This window comes from Desmodus rotundus, chromosome 6 (assembly GCF_022682495.2).
Source record: "Desmodus rotundus isolate HL8 chromosome 6, HLdesRot8A.1, whole genome shotgun sequence".
Taxonomy (NCBI): domain Eukaryota; kingdom Metazoa; phylum Chordata; class Mammalia; order Chiroptera; family Phyllostomidae; genus Desmodus; species Desmodus rotundus.
Window position 1 is genome coordinate 47,395,484 of NC_071392.1, and position 12,794 is coordinate 47,408,277.

Sequence of the window (12,794 nt, forward strand, 5' to 3'; positions counted from 1 at the left end):
CACTGCCCCTTGTGAGTTTAAAACTCAATGGATTTTGCCGTTTTATACTTTAAGATTAGATGTGAGAGCACCCTCAAGACAAAGAGGAATGTGCCCAGATTTTGTCAGACCTGGCTTCCACAGCCGACCTTTCCTCTCCCTCCCAGAGGTTCGAGCCTGATTTGTCAGAGACCAGATCGACACTGCCTTCCCCTCTCTTTCCAACAGGGTCTTGACAGCATGGCTGGGCTGGTCGTCCACAGCCCTTGGGTACTTTGGGACAAGTAATGTGTTCCCTTAGAGTTGGGGGCAAAGAAACAGAGCATATGCGTATGTTATTTAAGGGCCCCCGGGTTGGGGGCAGGAGGCAAGAAGACGGGCAAATGGAAATCAGGTACTACGAAGGACTATTTACTGACATTGCTTTCCCACTGAATATCACTACCACTAACAGCTACCATTAGTTGAGGGCTTATTATGAGCTTGGTACTTTATCTCACTAAATTCTTTTTAGCTCCATTTTACAGATGAGCAAGTTGAGGCTAGAGAGACTAGGGAACATGACCACGCTCATCTGGTTAGTAAACATGGAGTTGTGATACGAACTTCCAATCCTGTTCTGACCTGTGTTCTCTAACTCTTCCAATTCTAGACCCAAGTTCTCTTTTAGGAACCCTTGACAAGAATGGGTTGCAATTCAAAAATATGAAAGCTAAACTATTTTCAAGGTTATCAAAATAACGTAAGAAATATATTCACACACTTAATATTTCCAACAAAAGGAATTCAGGATCAGGAAGGGATTATGATAATTCTATTCATGTGTGATAATATTATTTTTTTTCCAATTGTAGATAATTAATGTAATTGAAATATCTATTATAGACTTCTGGTCAAGATGGAGACATAGGTAAACACATTTTACCTCCTAGGGCAACCATAGAAAGAATTACAACTAGATCTCAAAACAAATAACACCCAGAACCATCAGAATATTGAGCTGTATGGAAGTCTGACAACCAAGGATTTGAAGAAGCTACATTCATCCAGACGGGTAGGAGAGGCGGGGTCTCAGAGATGTGGTGCAGTGCAGAGAGGCCGCGCGGTGTTCTCTTATCATGTGTGGTGGATAAGAATCGGGAGGAATAACTTGGGGGTGAGCAATTCCAGTCTCCGACCAGATTGCACAGCCCAAAGTTCCAGTGCTGGAAAGTACCAAATCCCCATAACTTCTGGTTATAAAAACCAGTGGGGGTTGGGGCCTTGGAAGAAACTGCTAGATTTTCAGGAGACTCCATTGAAAGGGCCTGCATGGACTTAGAATGTATGCAAACCCACCCACATTGGGATTTACCACCTGGGCAACAGCTGGAAGGGTGTCAGTTGCATACTGGAAGTGGGTGAAGTGACTGGAAACGGGGCGAGTGCTCCGCAAACCTCCAGAAGCCAGACAGCAGCATTGTCTCCTCTCTGAGCCCTGCCCCCACACAAAGCCACAAAGTGGTGAAGTGGGTTGCCCCACCCTGGTGATTAGCTAAGGCTCTGCCCCACAAAATTTACAGGTGCCTTTTCTATAATAGGCCATGTTACTAAGACAGGGAGTCAAAGCAGCTCTACCTAATACACAGAAACAAACACAGGGAAGATGACAAATGAAGGAGACAAAGAAATATGGCCCAAATGAAAGGATAGAACAAAACTCCAGAAGAAGAAATAAATGACACAGAGATAACCAACCTATCAGATGCAGAGTTCAAAACACTGGTGATCAGCATGCGCAAAGAACTCATTGAGTACGGCAACAACAAAAAGGAAGAAATGAAGGTTACACTAAGTGAAATAAAGAAAAATCTACAGGGAACCACCAATGAAGGAGAGGAAGCAAGGATTCAAATCAACAATTTGGAACATAAGGAAGAAATAAGCATTCAATCAGAACAGCAAGAAGAAATAAGAATTCAAAAGAACAAGGATAGTATAAGGGCCCTCTGGACATCTCCAAATGTATGAACAACTGAATCATAGGGATGTTAGAGGGAGAAGAGGAGCAAGAAATTGAAAACTTATTTGAAAAAATAGTGAAAGAATTTGGTGAAGGAAATAGACATACAAATTCAGGAAGCAAAGAGTCCCAAACAAGTTGGACCCAAAGAGGACCACACCAAAACACATCATAATTAAAATGCCAAAGGTTAAAGATAAAGAGAGAATCTTAAAAGCAACAAGATAAAAGGAGACAGTTACCTGCAAAGGAGTTCCCATTCAGACTATCAGCTGATTTCTCAAAAGAAATTTTGCAGGCAAGAAGGTACTGGCAAGAACTATTCAAAGTGACGAAAAGGAAGGTACAACCTGGCTTACTCTATCCAGCAAAGCTATCATTTAGAATCAAAGGGCAGATAAAGTGCTTCCCAGACAAGGTCCAGCTAAAGGAGTTCATCATCACCAAGCCCTCATTACATGAAATGTTAAAGGGACTTATTTAAAAAAAAGGAGAAGATCAAAATTATGAACATTAAAATGGCAACAAATTCACAACTATTAACAACTGAATCTAAAAGAAACAAACTAAGCAAACAACCAGAACAGGAACAGAATCATAGATATGGAGATCACATGGAAGGTTATCAGCTGGGAGGGGGAAGGGGGCAAATGGGGTTAAAGGGCAGGGATTAAGAAGCATAATTGGTAGGTACAAATTAGGCAGGGGAATGTTAAGAATAGAAATGGAGAAGCCAAAGAACTTACTGTTGTATGCACAACCCATGGACATGAACTAAGGGGTGGTGACTGCTAGAGGGAATGGGGTGCTGGGTGAAGGGGGACAAAGGGGGAAAAATTGGGACAATTGTAATATCATAATCAATAAAATATATTAAAAAGAAATATCTATTATATGTATGTAATTAATGAGTAAAATAAACATTTTAAGTTTTATGTAATTATAACATTAAACTCATGCTTTTTTAATCTCTGATTACATGAGAATGCCGGACCCTATGAACACTGGACCATAGTCCACCCTGAGTTTTTTGGTGTCTATATCAACTTTGAAAAGCATCCTCAAAAATTACTGTTAGCAACATTTGTGATGCTCTCCTTTGCCTCCCCCTTCCTTTCAGAGACATCCCTTTTGGTGATTAACCTCACTCTCTTTTTTCCACTTCTATAAGAGAATACCTACATCTAGCATTTCTTCATCAACAAACATTCCCTCTGAAAACTAAACCAGAAAGGAACAGGCAGAAGAAGCTATTAAGACTCCATTGCCTGTTTTAATTTTTAATGGCTGTCCCTGGCTTCTCTGTTAATCAGGTACTACTGCTTGGGTGAGAAGTGCCTCTATCAGTCAAAATCATATAGTAAAAAGGGTTTTCAAACTGGGTGCCCTGGAGTCTTTGGGGAGTATGAGGTGATCCCTTGGAAGTTTGGGGAGACAGCAGGCTCTGGGTACATGTGTGATGACAGCAGGGCTGAGCTGGCTTCAGGTGGAGGCAGGTCTGCTTTTATATTGAGTGCCATGTAAGGTTCTGTGGGTACGAAAGTTCTACATCCCGAAGTAGTTTGAAAGTCATGGTAGAGCGAATAGAAGCTCTTCCCAGAAACTTGGCACAGAACTGTCTCCTTCACTCTAAAGCAACGGTAATATCCTTCACTTACACCCACATGACAGTAGAAGTAATTACAAAATAATCTTGCAAAATGAGGGGTGGCAAGAAAAGTGGCATGTAAATGGATGACAACAACATGACAATGGTTATGATGATGGAAACGTGTGTGGGTCGCGATTCCATGACAGCTTCCCCAGAATGCCAGAGCTGAGGTTGGCCGATCCTACAGAGGGACCATGACTGTCGAACTGGGTCAGGCTTGTTCCAAAGGGGAAGGCATGAGGGCAAGAACCTGGTAGATCAGTAACAACTGCCACCACATATCTGCTGTTGCTTTTAAAACCAACTCTTTCCTCCTCTTTTATAACTATGTTCTCTTAAAGCCTACTTCTTGACTGGCCCTTGTGAGACGCACACAGCACGCATTCAAAACTATCAGTAATACCAGGACTTGTACTTCTCCTATTGTATCATTAATGTTTCCTTTAAGTGACATTATGAATACTTGAATTTTATCTCATGTTCTAAACACTGAATATTTGAAAAGCAGAACCTAGTTTCATTCATCTCTGTACCTCTGCCAGAGGGTATCTACCACAGTTACCTTGTTCATGGAGCGAGCGCTCGATAAGTGTTTTTGAGTAAAAGGTTCCCCGTCCTATTATCTAGAAATTGGTCTGCTACTAAACTTGACAGTCCACTGGCCATTAAAACACACATGTGGATTTTAAATCTCTCTTAATCCAGATGGGTTTTAATTCTCTTTTCTGTTCTTTCCTTTCTGTGCAGGACAACCAAATAAAACCACAGACAGGTGGCTCAGCTATCTGGGTATGCAGAGAAATCTACGAACAAAAAGTCTCTGTTATGCTACTTTTCCCTTCACCCAAGGAATTGGAGTGTTGTGCAAAAAATTCACAAAATATATGCCAAATGGGCTCCTACAGGTGCCAACTACCCACTCACCCAGGTTTTCTGCACTCCCTGCTCCAGGAATCTTCAACTAATCTGAAATCCCAAGCAGCCAGGAAGTTGCCTGGTGGCTGATGTGTCACCCAGGTATTTCTTTTTCTTTTCAGCTTACTCTTGTTCGGAATAGGTCTGCTATGAAGAATGATGATGATGACAATGATAATGACATTCAACACTATGGACGAGCCCCATATGCCCATTATCTCATTTAAACTGCAAAGCTGCCTTACGTGGCAGGACTATGATGACTTCCCTTTAACATGTGATCAGACCACACACAACCCAGCAGGGCAGAGTCATTTGACCAAGAACTCTGGGCCTCTATCGCCATGGTGGGACTTACCTAGGAAGCACAGAGTTAGGTGGCCTGGATTTTGCAGGGGATGCAACTTTAGGTTCTGGCCCAGAGCTCCCTGAAGATCCTGGCAGAGGGTCCTGTGCCTGCCCGGATTGGTTGAGAAGTCCTTCCCTCGTTGAGGTCAGAAGATGCTCTTTATCTTTAACTTCTTTTTCCCGGGACTTGGCTTTGTGTTCCGCCAGAAGAAGGTCAAATTGCTTTTTCCGGCCCGGGACTGCCCTCCGATGGCTTAGCGAATGCGTCTAAGGAGAAGAGAGATGAAAAGCACAGCCTCTTTGATCAGCACATAAACCTGCTTCTCTGGGCCCTCCATTTCAGAGACAGCAATTCATGGGAATTTAGAGGTGTTTGAAAAGTCAACTTCAAGGCAACAGCTCCTGTTCTGCGGCTGGGAAGAGGCAGAGACCACACAAACACAACCGTGCCCTACTTTCCTGGCGTTAAGCCAAAGCTTCCTCCAAAAAAATGGCATAAGATGATGAGCTTCAGTGCAGAACCCAGGAAAACCTCTCTGATGAAAGGCCACCATGAAAGAGTCTAGAGTTAATCCAGGTGCAGGTGGGAGGCTTGCTTTGGCCCAGATACACACAGCCACCAAGCAGAGAGGGCCACAGCCTTAATCCCAAGAAGCACTAGCAGTTCAGTATGAAATATGTGGCTGGGGGCTACCCAGTGGTGGCCGCCTTGGGTCAGCCGTCCCCCTGGCCTCCCCAGTGTGGCCGATCAGGAGTGTGGCAGGACTGTCTTTCAGGGCGCTGCCGCCGCGCTGCTGCTCCTGCATACATTAAAACGTAGCAGGGTTTAGAACCGCCTGTGAGTGCCTATAAATACAATTTACTGTCTGGCCTCACAAGTAACAGGGGATGCCTTTTTTTTTTTTTCTCCCTTCTTAAAAAGCCAGCCAGTTTGAGGCAGGCACTCTGCTACCATGGAAGAGAAGAAAGCATTTCCTTTACAAAGAACAGCTGGGGGTCATGTCTAGGTTCCACACCCTGCCGTGTGCAGAGAGTGGCATGCAAACATTTCGACAAAGGCCCCAGCGAGAGCAGGAAGTATTTTTTATGGAAAGAGAAATACCTTGCAGGTGAGGGATCTTGTGCAAGGTTTCTTTGTCTCGGGATCCAATACTCCACAGTGTTTATTTGGGTCAAATTCTCTCTCTGGTTTAAGAAACAAACAAAAAATATAAGAAAAAAGGAGACTAAATAGGATTTGGCATTAAGACTACATTAAAAAAATGCACATTTGCACCAACAAGTGAGACATTGTCAGGCAATCTGTTTTTGTTTTCCCCAACCGACTGCTAAAATGTTTCAAGAACCGCTCAGGGGAAAATGGGACACCCCTCTGTATCCAGAGTTCCCAAGTCCAGCTTTGGTAGGGATGTGGAATGCAGCACAAGGCACAGGGGTGGAATGGGGTGGGGTGAGCACTGGGGAGAGAGGGGAGGAGCCATGCAGCTCTCACACTTTATTTCACTCGAAAAGCTTCTCCAGGTACCTGGCCCTTTGGGCATAGATAGCTGCAGACCATGGAGAGCCACCTGAGGCCTAAGGGCCACTTTTTCCTGGGTATCTCCAAGAGTATATCACATCTCCCCAGTCTCACCCCGCTTTCCTGGTAGATGTAGCCATTTAAATGGGAGATTGTTCCTTGACAGGTCAGTGTGACCTTGCCTCTCTCCTCCTTTGCAAAGTGCTTAGCACAAGCCTTCCAGACAGCCTTATTGACCAGAAAAATTGTTTGCCTGACTCAGAGACATTTTGGAGGTGTCACAGGCAGGGGCAGGGGCAAAGCCTGGGTGTGTGCCTTATGCAGATCTGAACCTGAAGATGCACAGAAGGCAGAGCCTGCCAGTCTCATAGCTTCAGCTTGCTTTGCTCCCAACATGGGCCTGATGATCCAAATGGGAATGGGCAGGGCAGGCTGTGTTCTTGGATAGCTACAAGGAGGCCAGGCCTTCCCCATTGTCAGCCTTCCCGCTGGACTGCCGGTGGGTCACGTTCAATTTATTTTCAAGGAACTTGCTCTTTTTAGGCCCATTTTGGATCCTTCATCCCCTTTGGATTATAAAAATGCTCTCCTCTCCAGGAAATTGAGGGGAAGAGAGGGCAATCTCTTCAGACCCTCCATTTAGGCCTTAAAGTTCCACCCCTCAAATGGCCTGTGCTGTTTCTGGGAGGCACCCAGCAAGCACCTGCCTCCCGTGAAACAGGAATGACACAGCTCTTCTGGGCATTCAGGAAGACAGTTAGTGGGTGGGTGAGGGGTGTGCACAAATGTGGTGGTGTCCTTAAGAGCCCTGGATAGCTGCAAACTAAAAAGAGGTTACCTAGCCTGAAAGACTCTCTGATGTTGGTGCAGTAAAGGCTGGGCGTACTCAATGAATGGGTTCTAATTTTAAAAGAAGGTTTGGCCCTGGCTGGTGTGGCTCAGTGGACTGAGTGCCAGCCTGCGAACCAAAGGGTCGCCGGTTTGATTCTCAGTCAGGGCACATGCCTGGGTTGCGGGCCAGGTCCCCAGTAGGAGGTGCACGAGAGGCAATACATTGATGTTTCTCTCCCTCTCTTTCTCCCTCCCTTCCCCCTTTTGTAAAACTAAACAAATAAAGTCTTTAAAAAATAAAATAAAAAGTTTGAGGGTCATGGAGTGGTTGTGATGGTAGTAATGGCAATGTGTGCAACAAAATCACACTCATACCCAAGACAGATTCCCTGGTTGGCTATCAAAATGCCTCCTGACCTTATTATTTTTTTTTAAAGCTTCATTTTTAAGAATAGAAAATGGCTAGACCTGGAGATACCTATTTCTTATGAGCCCTCTCTGCCCACCAAAGAGTGCCTGGGTGTCAGGCCCCAGGCTGCCTGGCATGGAGTTCTTTCCCTTGTGCCTGTCCAAGTCAGACCGTGCCCAGATCCACACCAGCACTCATGTTGGCCTGGAACTGAGCAGGTTGTTTCACTGGCTGCCAAGTGTGAAAGCGAGATAGAAGCAAAAGACCCAATGAGACAAAACAACTAACAAAATGCAACACCAACAAACAGCAAAAAATCCCCAAACAACTTTCGACTGGGGTGCAGGCTGGGAGCCATGTCATGCTTCTGCCACAACAAGGACCGCAGTGTCTGGACACTGTGCGCAGCCAGGCCTATCAGGTGGAACTGAACCTGCCATTCAGGAGGAGAGCCAGGAGTCGGGGCTCCCACCCACACAGTGAGGCCTCCCAATGCGCAACGAGGACTCCGGGCTTTACCTTTATTTCTTGATAGTAGGTGAACAGTATGTGAGGAGGTTTGCAGGTATAATATTTTTGTCATTTGAATGCTTTGGGCGCAGGTACTTTCAAAAATAATTTCTTTAAAAAGTTACAGATATACGATAGAAATACTGAAGTACAGAAAAACACAAAGTAGAAAATAAAAACGATCCACAATTTTTGGGGTGCTTAAGAAGTATGCTCATACCGGAAGATATAGTTTCCTCCTCATAGGGCGGTTTTCACATTTTTTTTTCTCGTCAACATTAGATAAATGCCCACAGTGTGTGACTAAGTTATGAAGCTTATTTTAGTCTTTTGAAAAAAGCAGAAACTGGTAGATTTAGTTTTACAACAAATCCAAGCAAGTGTCATCCACATGGGAGCCCCTGGAGGACAGTCATTGCCTCCAATATTGGCCATGAACCCCTTTCCAGTGCTCGCTCAGACAACTAAGGGGTACACCCAAGAGATCCCCCAACTCCTCATCTGCTGTGCTAACCTGGTGTTCCCATAGAAATTCCAGCTGGTTATTGGAGAAGGCAGTTGTAGCCAAAGACTACAGAATCAACCTGGAAACCAACTAGGCCAAAGGATGGAGGCTCTGTCTTTCTGTGGGGCAGTCACTGAGGGGACTGTCCCAAGCCTGTTCTGAGCTACTGTGAGATTTCCCTGTGGGTTGTCCAGCTTCATGGTGGTGAGGCCTCTACAAAACCCAGGGGCAGATCAGCCTGTCAGCATGATAATAAGACCCTCAGAATCCACAGGCTGTTGTGGTTGGTGCAGAGCGTCCTGCCCCCTGGGTCACTGGGGTAACTCCCGCTAAGCACTGAGCTGTGGGAGAGCCTCATCTGGCCCTGGAAAAGGAAAACCAGTTCTTGCTTGCATTTTTAGGTAGGGGTCCTGCCTGCAGGTAAATTCCATGTCCTTCTTAAAATGAAACGGATTGCTTAATTATAAGAACACATCACGCCGTGGTTATGGGATGTGACTCAATTTCAATCTAATCATGAGCCAGACCTGAAGGACACAGACACGTACCTGAAAGTCTTCTGTAAGGCTTGTTGTTGTTTTTGGTGCCATTTTGGTGTTTCTTGTCTATTGTGGTGGACAAAATTCCTTTGCCATTTAAGATCTTCTCTGGGGAAGGTGGCACTGACTTGGACATCGACATCAAGACTGGCTTAATTAAGGGTGGGGTGGAGATGGCCGAGAACGAGGAGGAGCAGGCGGTGACCGCAGCAGTGGTTGTAGAGTTCATTTTGACATTGGCACCATCTGCCTTCACTAGGTTAGGAATTTTCTCTAAACTGACTACAGGAACCGGAACGCTGAAAAATAAATGAAAAAACATGCACAATTGCCTTCTTTGATACATCTAGTCTGCTGAGAAGCTATACCCTCTTATCATTATCAGAACACTTCCTTATCACTTATTTATACTCCTCCTGTAAGCGAGCAGCAAGACTCCAGTTTTGATGGAGGAGAGTCGTGCCTCGGAAAGGACCAAGGGGGTGCGAGGCTGGCATGGTGCCAGGGATGGCATCAGAGCTGACTGATTACCTCCCATACCCAGTGTCCCCACAGATCCCGCAGCTCCCCCTTCTCAGTCCCTTTTTGTCAGCTGTCTTTGAGACAGCACCTTGGGAAGAACAAGGGGCCTGCTGTGAAGCGCAGGAAAAGATGCTGTTTGTCACTTGAAGACGGTGCACCACACCATGCCACTTGCTGAATCACACCCCGGCCCCACTGCTGCTCGGCTGGTCTCCCACCTGGGGATCGGCGATCAGGCCTGACATCTGCTTAGCTCAGGAGTGCTGACGGGCTCGCACCACACGGAGGCGTGGCTGCAGGCCAGCGTGCCATGCTGCATGCTGTCGAGGACTCCTGGATCACTCTCATATCCTGGGGATGGGCTCAGATTGAGTGAGCTGCCATGTAACATTATCTAATATTCCATTTTAGGCAGCTAGTTATGTAAATAGGCAATGCTCAAGGCTGGCAGGTGAGAGGATGAATTTTAAGAAGACAGAGCACAAAGGTGTGTGTTTGTTCTTCAGAATCTGTCATCTAAGCCCCACTTCCCTGCTATTTCTCCTGTAATGGTTATGCATTTGATTTCTGTGCATTTAATGCAGGAGGACCCTATTTCTGGGGGACTGTGGAGGACTCTGTCTTGGGTTTTAAAAGATGAATAAGCTTTGCTTTGGTTCCTGAACTGGATTTCCTTTCCTCTTTGCAGGAGGGCAGAGCGCTAATACTTCAGCCCTCTATCATCGCCGAGCCGACTTAGCTATCTGAATGCCAAGTGATCTAGAATATGGCTTACACGTGCCTGCAGACAATGTTGGGCATGAAAGAGAGGCTGTTTGGGCAGGGCAGGAATCTTATTTGTCCACACGGCTCGTTGGTTCTTCTTCCCTAAGATTTATTCACAAATCATTTCTTTGATCCATTTGTTCATGTAATTATTTCTGCAGCCCCTCAGCCCCTGTCTCTTTTCTGACTTTGAAACAGGATCACAGAGGTTATTTATAGGTCTTTCCCAGGGAGAAGGGCACTCAGTGGTAGAGCAGATTGCCGCTGGGCTTCAGCAACTTCATCCTAGGGCCACATGCTTCCCTGGTTGGGGAAGGGTGGTGTGGACTTCAAGTCCCCTGGGAGGGGAAATGGGAACAGTGGTATTTAGCAAAACAACAAGTCACTGCCAATTCACCCTTGATCAGAGTGTCCCAATCACTGAGACAGAGTCGAGCTGCTGCTACTTTCTATTTAATGGCAATTAGCAAAATACTCACATATTACTGAAGAACAGCATGAGAAGCCCTTGAAAAGTCAGCACACTAAGAAGCTGTAAAGATATCACCTGGTGAAATTAGTGCTGCATTCCTGATTTTTTCCAAATGGTAACAAATGCAAAACCATTGAATACACACTTCTCCTTGGATCATTCACTCAGTTTTAAAGGACACAAATTATAAAAGTCAGGGTTTTGGAAAGTTATCTGTGCACCCATGTTCACAGCAGCACTATTCACAGTGGCCAAAAGGTGGAAGCAACCCAAGTGTCCACTGCTGGAGAATGGATAAACGAAGTGAGATCTATACATACGACAGAATATTATTCAGTCTTAGAAAGGAAGGAAATTCTAAAACAAAAAAAATAGGAAGGAAATTCTGATACATGAATGTTGAAGACATTATGCTAAGTGAAATAAGCCAGTCACAAAGAGACAAATACTGTGTGATTCCACTTCTGAGGCACCTGGTGTGGTCAGGTTCACAAAGACAGAAAGTAGAAGGGTGGCTGCCAGGGGCTGGGGCAGGGGAGGAAAGGGAGTTGTTTAATGGCTACAGAGTTTTACTTCCGCAAGATGAAAAGAGTTCTGGAGGTTGGCTGCACAACAGTGTGAATGTATTTAACACAACTGAACAGAACGTTAAAATGGTTAAGATGATAAATTTAATGTGTATTTTACCACAATGAAAATTTTAAAAAAATGTACAAACTAAAACACACCCTCACAAATTACAAAACTCATAGAACTTAAATTATACTTCAATATCCTGATTTTAAAAACACATAAGAGCCTACTTAAAAAGTTCTTGATGATTTGTCACTCTTGTTCTAATCTGTTGGCTTTTATTTCTTGAGAAAAGAAGTTAAACTTCAAATGCTGATGTGAATCCATGGACTATCAGCCAGGTGAGAGGATGCTCTAGCACCTGAGTGGTCTTCTCTGACATACTTCTCTGTGAAGCCAGGGAGTTTAGGAGAGGAAGTTAGGAACTTCACGTTGTGGATCTAGGTCTACTCACACGAGCTGGTGTGAGCACTGGGAAGGCCTCATGTTCCTGTGAGAGATGCCCTGGTACATGTTGAATGCTCGTGAGCTCAGTGGATGATGCTGGGGTAAAATAATCCAGAACAATTTTACAAACTGAAATGAATTTTAAAACTGAGCCAAGTGGTTTTCAAATGCTCACAGTATAGTCTGCATTTTCCCCCTAAAGTCAACTTCCAGCTCTGATGTGCTCCTTAAGGCAGCCACGAAAGCCCAGGTGCACTAGATCCTGCCTTGTGAAACAGCAACAGCTGACATCTCCTTGGTGATGCTTTACCCAGTTGTGTTTAGTAACTGAGCTTGAGCCAAGCCAGCTGTTTGTTACTTGTGACTGATCTTCTAATTGGGAATTTTCTCTACTACATAACGAGTGTGGCCCACTCATACACTCTACTGCTAATGCTTCCAGATCTACAGTTGGACTTCCATCCTAGTGCCTGTAGGTGGGATGTGGAATTGAAGCCCATCCGAAAAAAGGAAAGGCTGATGTACAGCCGTCTGGGACTGAGTTTTATTGGATTGGAATGGGAGGTGTTACAGAAAAAACATAATCAAGAATGTTTTGAAGGGTTCCATAGACCAGGTGGTCCGTAGGGAGCTGAGCTACTGGGGAAATACACCTGATGCCAGGTACATGGGCCACATCTTGGAAGTGGGAGAAGGGAGATCGAGTTGTGGGTGGGAATCTAAGGATGTCATTAGCTAATGAAGAAGGAGAGCCTCAGGGCTGCCCTGGTGATTTTTCTTCAGTATCCCTTCTCTCCCCCGAAGGTT

At 45.0% G+C, this 12,794-nt stretch overlaps 1 protein-coding gene across 17 annotated transcripts in view; it reads right to left on the reverse strand.

Moving 5' to 3' along the window:
* Positions 1-12,794, reverse strand: part of ATXN7L1 (ataxin 7 like 1) — a 236,001-nt gene that overhangs the window by 27,562 nt on the left and 195,645 nt on the right. For 11 of the 17 annotated variants that reach the window (XM_053926378.1, XM_071221681.1, XM_045193643.3 and 8 more), the window contains 4 exons: positions 9,218-9,507; positions 5,998-6,080; positions 4,906-5,162; positions 4,557-4,694 (listed from right to left, as the gene is read on the reverse strand). In XM_053926378.1, coding sequence (XP_053782353.1) covers positions 4,557-4,694; positions 4,906-5,162; positions 5,998-6,080; positions 9,218-9,507 — 768 coding nt within the window. Of the gene's footprint in view, positions 1-4,556; positions 4,695-4,905; positions 5,163-5,997; positions 6,081-9,217; positions 9,508-12,794 lie in introns of those variants that run through there. The other 6 variants (XM_045193663.2, XM_024558634.3, XM_024558636.4 and 3 more) reach the window with 3 other exon arrangements.